Source organism: Callospermophilus lateralis, chromosome 12 (genome assembly GCF_048772815.1).
Source record: "Callospermophilus lateralis isolate mCalLat2 chromosome 12, mCalLat2.hap1, whole genome shotgun sequence".
Classification (NCBI taxonomy): Eukaryota; Metazoa; Chordata; class Mammalia; order Rodentia; family Sciuridae; genus Callospermophilus; species Callospermophilus lateralis.
Window position 1 is genome coordinate 84,890,931 of NC_135316.1, and position 13,315 is coordinate 84,904,245.

At 40.1% G+C, this 13,315-nt stretch overlaps 1 protein-coding gene across 1 annotated transcript in view; it reads right to left on the bottom strand.

The window, feature by feature from the left end:
* Positions 1-654: 654 nt before the first annotated feature.
* Positions 655-13,315, bottom strand: part of Rxfp2 (relaxin family peptide receptor 2) — a 51,998-nt gene continuing 39,337 nt past the window's right edge. The window contains exons 17-19 of the mRNA XM_076872253.1: positions 12,197-12,607; positions 7,379-7,597; positions 655-2,025 (exon numbers count right to left, since the gene is read on the bottom strand). Coding sequence (XP_076728368.1) covers positions 1,766-2,025; positions 7,379-7,597; positions 12,197-12,607 — 890 coding nt within the window. The 3' untranslated portion in view covers positions 655-1,765. The remainder of the gene's footprint in view (positions 2,026-7,378; positions 7,598-12,196; positions 12,608-13,315) is intronic.

The following is a 13,315-nucleotide window of genomic DNA, read 5'->3' on the forward strand; positions in this document are numbered from 1 at the left end:
TTTGAAACTATAAGAAAAAAGGGCAGCCTAGTCAAAGGGTAGGAATGACATTTTGAAGAGCCTCATGGGAAGATTTCACCTCTGGAAGAAATATCTGACTTGATCAAAATGAAAGAACTCACATTATGACGTTAGTCAATATGAAGTCAAGAAGTAAATGACCAGAGTTTGTGACACACAAACTCTGAGTTACTTTGTATCCTGGATGGCACTGGATAAAAGGGCATCTTCGTCACCCTAATGCGAGGTGCTGTGGCATTCTTGGTCAGATACATGTGTTTCATCTCTTTAAAGGAAACTCATAATGCAGTGAAGGTGAAGAAATGGGTTTAAAATGTAAGATGTGGGCTGGGGGCTGTGGCTCAGTGGTCGAGCACTTGCCTAGCATGTGGGGGGCACTGGTTTTGATTCTCAGCACCAAATATAAATAAATAAAATAAAGGTCCACTGACAACTAGAAGTAAATACATATACGTTAAAAAAAAATGTGAGATGTGTCTTGTTTAATGAGACTCAGTGCTTCCCAGATATATTCTTTATCAGGAGACATATGCTTAACCGTCAGTAAACCTTATTCATGGTTATGATTAAACTTTAAATAATATATGGACAAATGCAAAATATATTTTTATTTATCTCTTTTTTTCCCCACATATAAACTTTTAGTATAAAAATATCCAGGCCTTCACTAGCGTTTTTCATTTTTGAAAAACAAATCCAAACTGTACTGATCTTTTTTGTTAAAGTGTGTATAGGGGATTTATCCAAGTAAACAAATGTTCCCAAATCAAACCACTGTTCTAATTTCCTTCAAGACTTCTGGCCTGTGTGTTCTATAAAGACAGAAGTTACCAGCAATAGAAATACTGCTCTAAAAAAAATTATACTTTAAAAATATTAAAATATGCTTGTTGGCAGTTAGGATGCACAATTTTCCTTTGTACCCAGGGAAACTTTAGGAAAAATATCCTTTTTAAGATCTTAGCTGTTTCTTTTTGAATTATTAGCAGTATATTTTTTTTTCATTTTTAAATACAAATGCGAAATGAAACACAAAGTCAGTGTCATTGCATCTATAGTCAAAAATCTAACCTCTGCTTCAAAGTATCTTAGGTCTTCTGAGCTTAAATGAAAGCCAAAAAGGCAAATGGTACTAGGGGTCATCAATAGGCCTTTCTGGATCTGTTAGACATGGCAACTTTGTACAAAGTTCTGCTTTGAAAGTTGCTACTCCAGCAGCCTCTGTAGGTAAGAAGACTTGGGGTAGGTGGAACATCTTCAGAAATCCTTTGCTGTCCAAGCATCCACAGGATGCTAATAATTTGGTTTGATACTATGAGAGCAAGGAAAGAGATGTTAGATTTATGTTATCAAGGCCACCCTGGAATAAGATGTTGTGACTGTACTTTAAGGACAGTGAAATGATGTAAAATGAAGAACATAGAGTATCTACAGGTGGGCATTCGAGGGCAAGTTGGTGGTGCTGAGTACCTAGAGGTCAACGGCATGTCAGCCTACCCTCTCTGGAGTCACTGTGTGTTTCAGGCATGTAAGGTGAGGAGAAGAGTCCTTCAGTGCCGTTCCCAGCCCAGTTCATGCAAAGTAGAGCTGCCACTGGAATGCAGGGCCAGAAGTCACTTATGCCACTGTGTCCGCTGTGCGGAAGGGTTGCCACTGACCAAGATGAAAAGCATTGCGGTCGCTATCTTCCCAAAGCCGTACCTGTTTTAGGTACCCTTGACAGTCCAGTGATCCAAAGCCATTACTAGGAAACTGGTTTCATTATACTGTCCCCGAGGGTTATTTTGTTCAAAACCCCAAGTTTAACTGAAGAGGAGTCATCTGTCCACACAATGGATGTAGATAGACTTTTTTTTTTAATTTTGAAAATGGATTTCCTCCGATGTTTATGCAGCAGTTGTTTCAACTTGTCCTTAAAGAAACTGGTGGTGAGCGTGTAGAGGATTGGGTTTAAGGCGCTGTTGACTGGAAGGAAAAAAATCACTATCCAGGAGGTGATTGTGCCTGGAGAAGGAAACAAAACATGAAAACGAATTGAGGGTCAGTGTGTGTGTGTGTGTGTGTGTGTGTGTGTGTGTGTGTGGTGCCGGGGATCAAACCCAGGGCCTTGCACATGGTAGACAATAGCCCTACCACTAAGCAACACCCCCAGCCTGAAGGTGAGAATTTAAACAGACAAACACAATAACACTGCAGACAACACTATTTATGAGAGGGTTACAAAGGACATTTGAATTTCTTCTTACTTCAATGAGAAAAAATATCTTTGTTGGAAGAACGCAGGGGCTACAGGTTCAAAGTCTTCCCACTTAACTTTTCTGAGTTTTAGTAACTAGCTTGTCGATCCTTGGGACAAAACGAGAGGAAATAACTGAAACCTCTGTAAGTTAGAAATGTATTTTTCTTGTTTTTATTGCCTTCACTTATAGAAAAATTAGAAAATGAGGAAATAATCCACAGAACAAGGTCAGAAAACTTCAGGTCCAGAAGCTAGATTTGACCTTGGCTGTAAATCCATCGAAGGCTTCTTATCCTGCCCTTGTGTACCAGAGATCTTATTTTTGAGGTGGGAAGACTTGAAGAGGAAAGAGGAATGTGTCCCCCAAGCTTGATGAATTCTTTTGTGTGCAGTCTTACATCTGCTAATAGAATATTCAGGAAAGAGGCCAGAAAAGGCTTTTTGTGAGGAGAAATTTGGAGGGAGAGTGTCCTTCCCCAGTAGATCCTTTGCTGGGTTAGAATGAAATGCATTTCCCCCCTTTAAAGGCAACCTGCTCCTTTGGAGAAACACTTCTTAGCTCATTGACCCTGGACAAATCCCTTGGGGTCTCTGACCCTCACCGACCTTCTCTGTATAAGAAGGCTGCTGATAGCTGGCTGCAGTGGACATCCCTCTCCAAATTCTCACACCTGACCAAGATGCTGCCTCCTTCCACGTGGTCAAAAGCTCAAAGACCTCCCGACTGGGCGATAAGCTGGGTAGTAAGACCAGGGGGACTTCCCTTCTTTGTTACTGTCTGACTCTGTCTCTAATCCTGCAATTTTCTAATCCTTTGGCCACTATAATTTTATTCTTCTCTTCACCTTACTTTGTTTCTTATATATTTTAATTCTTCCTCTGTTTCTTTGCCATTTTTTCTCTGCTTACCTGACCTCCCTTCCCCCTCCTTTCCTTCATCTCTCTTCTCTCCTCTTCTGTATTTGCCTCCTTCTTTCCCTGTCCTATATTCTCTTCCTTCTTCTTAGTTTTTTAAATGGACAGAAAATCAGAAAATAAAGTCTATACCCTATCTCAGATTTATTCAAGATTTCTACTATTTGTTGTTAATTTTTTAAAAAAAATTAGATGATCTGAACAGTTAATGAATGAAGAAAAGCTAAGTCGATTGGTTTTTGTCTGTTGTTCCTCACCAAAGGAATTACTAACAGTAATCCTACCCCAACCTGTTGGAGAAACAATTCTTGAGAGCACTTCCTTTCATTTAGGCAAAGACAAAAGGGCCGTGAAGATTCCATGGGTAATTTGCACTCTGCATGAGGCTTCCTGTTAGTCTCAGGGAGATTCCTAATTCAAAATCAGCAGCTGAGTTCTGGGTCAGGAGGGCTAAAGCTGGTTTTATCTTTTGGGCTTTGTGATGGATTTCTTTCCTAGATCCACCAAGATTTCCCAGACAAACCTCCAAGTAGTGAACATAAATGTAGAGGGCTGATGTGTGGCTCAGTCCTGTTTCCATAGGACATTTTTTCCGGTTCGAGGGACCTTCGTGGAGGTTGTAGTTAAGTTGATCACAATCTAACCTGTCCCAGGCTCTCCCAGGAGGCTGGTCATTCCTGCGGCCATCAAATGTCTTAGCTCTCCAGTGGCCTCCTGATACTAAATCAGAGAGCACTGTGGGCCAGTTTTGACCCCAACCCCAGCAAATATACACGTTGAAGTCCCAGAATTTATGAATGTGACTATATTTGGTGACAGAGCTTTTCAAGAAGTTAGTGAATTAAAATGAGGTCATTAGGGTGGGTCCTATAATCTGACTGATGTCTGTAAAGGGAGGGGAATTAAGGACCCAGGAAGAGATATCCAGGATGTCCACACCAAGCAAAGGCCACATGAAGACACAGCAAAGACTTCTATCTGAATGACAATGACAGAGGCCCCAAGAAAAACCAAACTGCGATAGGAATTTGGGGAAACAGAAAAGTGTCCCTGAGCTGTTGAAATGCAGGAAACCCCCATGAGCCTTGGAAATGTGAAACAAGTATTCCTAAGCAACACCTCCTTGTCCTTAGTCTGTGTTCCTGACCTGGGCCTAGACCTGTGTTCTTGCCTGCAAAAAGTAACACAGGGGCAGTGCACAAGCTCTGGAAAAACCGGAGCCAAACTGTGTGACTCTGCCCTGGCTCCATGTCTAGTGCAGCCCCAGTTGTGCCTCTAAATATCAACACTCCACACCAAGAGATTTCTGTCTCTCCCTCTGGAGATGGTCCGGCATTCCTCCTTGAACGTGTATTCTTTGCTTTACCTCAAAGGATATCTCTTTCTTTATGAGATAGGGATTTGAGGACAAAGAGAGAAATACTGGGAGCTATCTAGAAGCCATGTGTGAAGTGAAAGCGTGGTTGTAAATCTTGAGCAACATGCCCTTGGCCCACCGCTTTATAAAATAAGGGAAATACGCAAGTCCAGGGAAAACGGGTGTGAAATTGTGCAGCTCCACCCTGGATCCATCTCCAGTCCAGTCCCTGATACAGCCCTCCTATGATATTGGACCCTTAGCTCAAGTTAGGGCTGCTTCTCACTCTTGAGGTAGCCCGCATTCTACCTTGGATGTATATCTACCTTTCCTAAATGAACTTCTGTTTTTGACTTTGTCTGATTTCTGCTGAAATTCTTTTTGGCCACAGGTGCCAAGAATCCCACTGGTCCTGGGTTCAGTTCCCCCTTGCTTCTGGGAACCACTCGGACCCTTCTTTGGAGACATCTCTTCTGTGACATCCTGACATAGCCTGCATTCTCCCTTGAATGTGTATCTGCTTTTGTAAATGATCTGTCTCTGTCTCTAACTGGTGTATGCTAAAATTTTTTTCTATCTCATATGTCAAGAACCCCATTTGTCCTGAGTTGAGGTTCCCCTCTTTGGGAACTCCTTGGACCTTTGGTGACAAAACCTGTGGTCACTTTGATCTTGATTTCCTAGCCTCCAGAACTGTGAGAAAGTAATTTTCTGTGATACTTTATTCTGATAGCCCTGGTAGTCTAATAAAAAGAGAAAAAGCCTCAAGGAGCTAAGATTCACAGAATATTAAAAAAGGGAAGAAATATGAGAAATCGTCTAGGTGAGATGACATTTCTAAGCTCTCTGCATGGATCAATGACTGGGTCAGGACTGGAAACTGGATCTCCTGTCTCCATCCTTTCCACCCTCTTGGATAAGCTCCGCTTCTCTAATCAAGGAGGGAAGCTCTGCTTGGAAGCTCACGTGTTATGGGTGGCCTTGTGTGTTCCTGCACAGATCATTCTTCCTAGGTCACAGGCCAGCAGAAGCTTTTTCATTTATTGAATAACCTTAGGTGAAAAGCACTTTGGAAATCTCAAAGATGAGTAAGGTGTGGTCCCCTTGCTTTTGAAGCTAATAACCTGGAGGGGGACATGGATCCATTCAAAATCAGTGCTGATGTGGGTCAACTCAGGAAGGCGAGAGTGAGTGCAAACAAGAGGTGGTGGGCAGTTAAGCTTCTGGCTGGATGGAAGGGGTGAGAGAGGTCTGGAAAGCTACTTCAGAGGAGGGAGTACTTGCACTCAGCCTTATAAGAAAGGGTGTTTAACAGGCTAGAAAGGATGGAGAGTACGATCCAGGTAGAGGGAAGAGTTGAGCAAAGGCTGATGTCATTTCAGAAAAGTGCAGAAGCAAAAGCCCCATCATTCCAAAGGGTCTGATCATAGAAAATGTGAGGGTGGGGTGGGAGATAAGAAGCTTTACAATGCTAATCCCAGCATTTGGATTTTATTCCATGAACAATGGAAGCCAATGTACAGTGAGTGTCGTCCAGCTGAATTTGAAATGATAGGATGTTAAAATTGAGATGTCCAGGTAGTGGTCATAGATCGGACATTATTCAAGAGAACATCTGTGACCATTAATATTTAATGAACTCTCCTCTTCATGTACAACTAGCTCTGCCCAAGTGATCTCACACAAAGTCTTTTGGCTTCTTCTCTTACCACCCAGGCCAGCAAAATCTCCCAAGTGTTTAGTTCTGATCTCCCTTCTGATTTTAACTCACTTCACCTAGTTCAAGGGACATCTACGCTTGCTTGTGAAGATGAAGTCTTTAGGTTAAGGGACCACTGTGGCCATCCTGTGCCATGGTGCCACAAGGCATTTGACAAAGTTTCACATAACTGTGCACAAGGCAGAGGGAAAGAGGTTGCTATGGCTACTTATAGATCTGCTATCCACTGAAATGATGAGTTTTTCAATCAACAAGAGCCCTGGGAGGCTTCCAGATGATTGTGCTCTCTAGATCCCAGAAATGGCTTCAAGTAGAATTCTAATTTATTATTATTATTATTATTATTATTATTATTATTATTATGTACTAGGAATTAAACTCAGGGGCACTCGGCCACTGAATCACATCCTCAACTCTATTTTGTATTTTATTTAGAGACAGACTCATTGAGTTGCTTAGCACCTTGCTTTTGCTGAGGCTGGCTTTGAACTTTCAATCCTCCTGCCTTAGCTGGGATTACAGGCGTGTGCTGCAGTACTCAGCTAAAATCCTAATTAACGAAAGGTGGTTTGCTCTGGTTGAAGTAAGACTGTCAGTTGAGAACCTGGTCTTTTGGATGAGGCACTTCTACAGAACATTCCACAGAGCCCAGTGTGAGTGACATTCTGTGGCTAGGACATGCAATAGACTGGTGGCTCTATCTAGTTGTGTGTACATCAAAATCACAGGGGAGCTTTTGCAAAGCACCTCTGTACATGCCTGGAAACAAAATCAAAACCTCTGGGTGGAACCTGGCCATGTATATTTTATTGTTGTTATTGTTGTTGTTTCCCATGTTCCTGGTTAAGAACCACTATCTAGCTCAGGTGCAAGCAAGATGCTCAGACTTATTTTCTCCCTAGCTCCCATTTTTAAATTATTCCTCACTGAATTGCCCCACTACCCAGTTTCCAACTCAGCATTCCAGTTACAAAACACTAAGGGAAATAATAACTCTTCATACGGAGGTCACAGGTGTTCATGGAGAATTTACTAAGGTGTAAGGCACTGTCCTAGATTCTGGTCTCATCAAACACAGGGCATAAAAAAGGAATGAAGTTGAGAATGACAGAGGGAACTGACTGACCTGGTATTTCCACTCTGAGGAGGGAAAGGATTTTAACGACAAATACAGGAATCCAGCAGATGGCATCAGAGAACACAATAAAAAAGAAGCGATTTGCAACAGCCACCTCTTTTCCGATGTGATTCCTCACTTCTGCTGTCTGCAAGGCGGTTTTTTGGATGGAACAGAACATAGTAATGTAGGAAAACACAATGATGAGAAATGCCAGCAAGTTCACACCTGGGGGAAAAGCACAACTCTTAACGTCTCAGGCGTAGAAGTCAATGGTAAAATACTGGGGAACTTAGATGTTATGGCACCTCTTAAACTTGTGCTTCCAAGAAGCGTTCTTTTGTATCAGCCTAGGGTTATTCTGTTAAAATTCCTGAGTTTAAGAAAACAAGATAAAGGAATTGGGTTTTCCAACTCAAAAAGATGTCAAAGACATAGATCCTTTTTTAAAAAAATATATTTTTAGTTATAGATGAACACAATGCCTTTGTTTTATGTGGTGCTGAGGAGCGAATTCAGTGCCTTACATATGCTAGGCAAGCGCTCTATCACTGAGCCACAATCCCAGCCCAAAGACATAAATCCTTTATGAAAAATTATAGACTTCTGAAATTCACATCTAGATATATTAGGAAGTAAACTCTGGCTTTTCTAAAACATAATAAAGCTATTTTTGTTCTCACATCCTGCAAATTCAAACCTTAAGGGATTGCTATAATCATATACATGTCTCAAAAAATAAATACAACCCCATTTCCTTATCTTATACATATGAATAAGATAACCTTGGAATTTATCATGAATAGAATTGCCTCAGAAACATTATTCCTTGTGTTGTTTGGTCTTAAATAAAAATAATACATAGAACAAAAATGCATTTTTTTTTTGCTTATTTTTCTCTAGATTGCTCACAGTATTTTAACTATGGGTTCAGAACCCTTTAGATTCATCTCATAAAATGAAGTCAGAAAGTTACAAATTTAACTATATAAATCACTCTTTTGGGGCCAAATATAGTCCCAAGATTCTCACTTAGCCTCACTTTCCCTGAGGCACAGACTTTATAGTCTCTTAGTTTGCTCTATTCTTGCTGTAATAAAAACCCTAAGAGATTATCTCATTCTTCATAATGAACATAAAATTTGCCCAAATTTTCATAGTTGCTTAAAACATGTTGAAGACATGAATCCTTTATGCAAAATTATAGACTTCTGAAATTCACATCTAGATATATTAGGAAGTAAACTCTAGCTTTTCTAAAATGTAAAAAAAGCTATTTTTGTTTTCACAAAATAGGTTCCACTGTATGTAAGATTGGTGAAGTCTAGGAAAAATAATTTAAGTTCAAGGCTATTTTTTTTTAAAACCAAAATGTTTCATATTCTGTGGAATCCAATTATACAGCTAAATAATGGAGTTTTATAAAATTGGTGTATCTTAGGCCAGAAAATAAAATAATGGTTAGAAAATGCTTCTCCAGACCAAATTCTGAAAACAGACTTCCAGAAAGAATGAAACGTGTGTGTTCTCAATGTACCTGTACCGTGGTAGTGGATGGATGTGAACAATAGGGGAAGCTACACTACGCTGACAACTTTCCTCTCAATCTAAAACTGTTCTTTAGATTATTAAAAAAAATAAAAATTTAAATTAATCAAAAAATTTATATTCTTAAAACAGAAAAAAAAAGTATTCTGGGATGAGCTCTAGGACTCCTATCACAAGCAAACCATGCATTTGATGCAGTGACAGACAACAAGTATGACAGCAACAACTATATGGTGTGTGTGTGTGTGTGTGTGTGTGTGTGTGTTGTGTTACTATCTCTGTATCTGAAATACATCAGAGGTTTTTAATGGACACTTTTAGTGGACCCCATGCTTTAATTGTAAGATCCAGTTGCACCAAACTTTTTTTTTTTTTTTAATATCTATTTTTTTTTTAGCTGTAGCTGGACACAATACCTTTATTGCATTCACGTATTTTTATGTGGTGCTGAGGATCGGACCCAGAGCACCCCGCATGTGCTAGGCGAGCGTTCTCCCGCTGAGCCACAATCTCAGCCCCTGCACCAAACTTCTTTAGTCCAACATCTGGACCAGCCCCTGGCTTCGGGCCTCGGAATCCACCGTGTCTTTTCCTGGCACATGGCCCCCACACCCACCTTCCTCTGCCTTCACTTAGCGAGGCCTCCTTATCCTTTGGGCCTCCGTTTGGATTCGTTTCTACTGGAAAGCCTTCCCTGGGGCTCGGGTCTGGGATGCCTAGAACACCCTGTACTCTTCCATCATGGCCTTACAAGCCTGTGATGTAAGCACGTGTTTACTGACTCCATCTTCCTCTGCAGCTGGTGAGGTTTGTAAGGGCCACATCTATTTTACCTCTAGTACCCAACAGAACGCACAGCTCACGGCAGGTGCTGCATCCATCCTGTTGACTCGATGAATGTCATGTGGGGTGTGTGTGTCTAGGTAGTGCACCTACCCAGGATTAAGGAAGGAAGGAGTTATGAGGGATGCAGAGAACAGCCTACTCTACCCTGGGAGAGACATATCTAGGAACAAAAGCTACCACACAGGGTGGTGTGTGAGGAGTATTATCAGAGGGGTGCAGAGGGAGTATTTTGTTTTCTGGAGGAGGAAGAAAAGGAGTAGATGGAGAAGAAGGGGAACAATGGTTAGAGCCAGGTGGAACAATGGTTAGAGCCAGGTCATGATGAGTTAGTTGTAAGTGACTCATTTAAGCCTGGTCTTGAAAGTGGTAGGGGACCATTGAAGGTCTCCCAGTAGAGGTGTACCCAGTCTTTAGATACGGAGGGAGATTATAACAGGGGTGCTGAATAGATAAATGGGAGGAGGGGAGGGTCTGGAGTAGAAAGACCAGCATCCGCTAAGGTAATTATCCCCGGTAGAGGCGGGAAGGTTTCAAACTGAGCAATAGCAGCAGGTCCAGGCTGGAAGGAGCCTAAGACAGAGGCACAGTTTCATGAATATTACTTGGTGGCAAAAAAGGACCACAGAACTTGTTGTCTACATGCTGATGAGGAGAAAGAAGGGAAGAGGAATGAAAATGGTCATGTGCTCTAATTAAAGAAATGACCCAGGGATGGCCTTAAGATTAAACAGAATTAATACACATTATACTACAAAATTTAAAAGAAAAACACTTTAAGGTGCTAAATTTGGTATTCATATAGGGTCTTTTTCTAAAAAAAAAAAAAAGTGTTCAAAAAACTGGGTAGGGTTTCAGCACTAGGCACTAAACTAGAATTCTTCCAGCTCATAGTAACTGTATGCACACATGAAATCAAAAGTATATAGAGATAATAAAAAAGAAATCCATAAATCCCAATAGCATGCCTTTGTTTTCTGCACTATATCTCTATAATAAAAAGTTAAAGAAAAGCTTCTAGAAATACATAGAACTTTTCTTTAACAAGGGCAGAATCTTGACTCTATTTTTTTTTATTTTTAAAGTATTTTTCTTCTCTATTTTTAATATCTGGGATGTTTTGCTAATAGTGTAGAAAGGGTATTTGATTTTCATCAAACATAAAATTGTTTTACTAAGACCTATGTGAAGAAATCCTAATAAAATCTGCTTTATTTTAAGCATACTATTCCAAAGTCAGCCTTGCAGTTTTAAAAATAAAATTTCAAAATCTCTTAGCTAAACTGAGGTTTGGAACTCATTTCTAATTATTTCTACAAATCACTTAGAAGATAGCTATTTTTCTTTTTTTTTCCATGAAAAGCTGTGTTTTATTAACAGTCCTGCATTAAAGACAGCATGACACAATTCTTTGAATCATAATATAATAAACATAGATATAAGTCTCTACACTGATGTCATTTCGTTTTGCAATTTCTAAAATAAACAGCATTTTTGATAATTTCCCTCATTCTTTGTGCAATTTAATTTTCATTTAGAGTCATAAACCCTCACACCAACACATTCTCAACAATACCCAGCTTCACTTATCTAGAATTTTTGTACTTTCTCTCCCCAAAATATCCCAGAACTGGGACCTCTCCCATGGGTCCTCTTTGTATCAAATTCCCTTTTCTGGGAGATGTTTAAGTAGGACATCTGCTTTCTGTCCTTCCTCTAACAGCTACAAGAGTTGATGGTAAGACTACTTGATGAAACAAGTTGAAGTTGGCAAGTCCATAGGCTAGAATAGCAGGAAAAGAGTAATGATGGGCAAAACACCAAGGAAATCAACTCTGTAGCCCTATCATTAAAATAATAAAAATTGCTATGTACATGTGTTTACTAAGTGCTAGGTACTTTTCAATATTGTTTACACATATGTATTAATTAATTCTCCTTAAAAGCCCTATGGAGTAGATAGTACGGAATTTCCTACTTCACGGATAAGAAAGTGAAAGCATAGACCATTTAAATAGCTTGCCAAGGTCCCACAGAGTGGCAAAGTCAAATCCTGACATTCTAGTTTTCTGGACCCTCCTTCTGACCTGTTATGGTTTGGATGTGAGGTGTACCCCAAAAGCTCACCTGTGAGACAATGCAAGAAGGTTTGGAGGAGAAATGATTGGGTTATAGCCTTAACCTAATCAGCAAATCAGTCCCTGAAGGGATTAACTGAGTGGTGGCTGGAGGTGGGTGGGGTGTGGCTGGAGAAAGTGGTTCACTGGGGGCGTGGCTATGGGGAATATTTTGTATCTGGAAGACTAGAGTCTTTCTGCTTTCTGATCATCGACTCTATTTCTTTACTTTCTGAAATAGACAAATCTACCTTTTGCTGAAGTTTGTGGTATTTGTATCGAAATGATGTTTACCCAGAGAATGAAGAATAGAATTTACCTAGGAAAATTCCAAGAGAATATCCTCTGCTTCCAATATCTTCTGTTTGGTCGTAATAAAGTGGGAAACATACTCCATTTTTCCCATAAAAGTTTCCAAAGTAATCCTCGCTCCAAAAGGGAATTACAGCAATTAAAAATCCCACGGTCCAGATGCAAATGAGGATGACCGAGGTCTGCCGCTTCCCAGGACGAAAGTTACTGAAGGGGAAGACGATGACCAGGAACTTCTCCAGGGTTAAGAAGGTTAGCAACAGGACAGAGACTTCGGTGGACAGCATGGCCAGGAACCCCATGAGGCGGCACGGTAAACTCTCCATCCACAGCAGGGCATACTTCTGATATTGCCCTCGGTATTTTATATCAAAAAAGCCAATGAAAAACAAGTAAATGCCCATCAGACAGTCAGCACCTGTGGATGAATCAAAGCAACCGATCGTTCCCAGCATCTCTCATGTTAATTTTCTGATTAGGTCTGTCTAGCTCCTTCAACCTGTATTAAATGAACTAATGTAATCATCTATTGGAATACCAAGAAGCCAATGGACTTCAAAATCTATGCTATTTCTCAAGAACCACACCATGACTTTGTTTTATGATTAAAAAGTGGGGAGGTAGGACCTTTTTGCAGGGGAAGAGTTAGGTTTAAACCCTAAGCATGTATTATTGGCAATGAATAAAAGGTATCATTTTCTGAGCTTGAGAAGTGTGGGTGTTACTGTAATTGAAGTTAATTAAGCTTAGTTTATAACCCACAAAACCATCTCCATAATCCATCACTTGAATTACCACTTTGTTTCCCCATTTCCACAATATAAACTCCCAGGGTAGGTCATTATAAGATTATGCAAACTATAATATGACTATAAGGGCTGGGGCTGTAGCTCAGTGACAGAGCGCTTGCCTAGCATGCGTGAGGCAGTGGGTTCAATCCTTAGCACCACATCAAAATAAATAAAATAAAGCATGCTGACCATCTACAACTACAAAAAAAATTTTTAAAAATGTATAGCTACAAAAAACTACATTTATATATTACAAATAATTTTTCCCACCATATATAGTTCATATTAGATGTCATTTGTTGAAGATCTCTCTAAATAATACATATGCCACATAC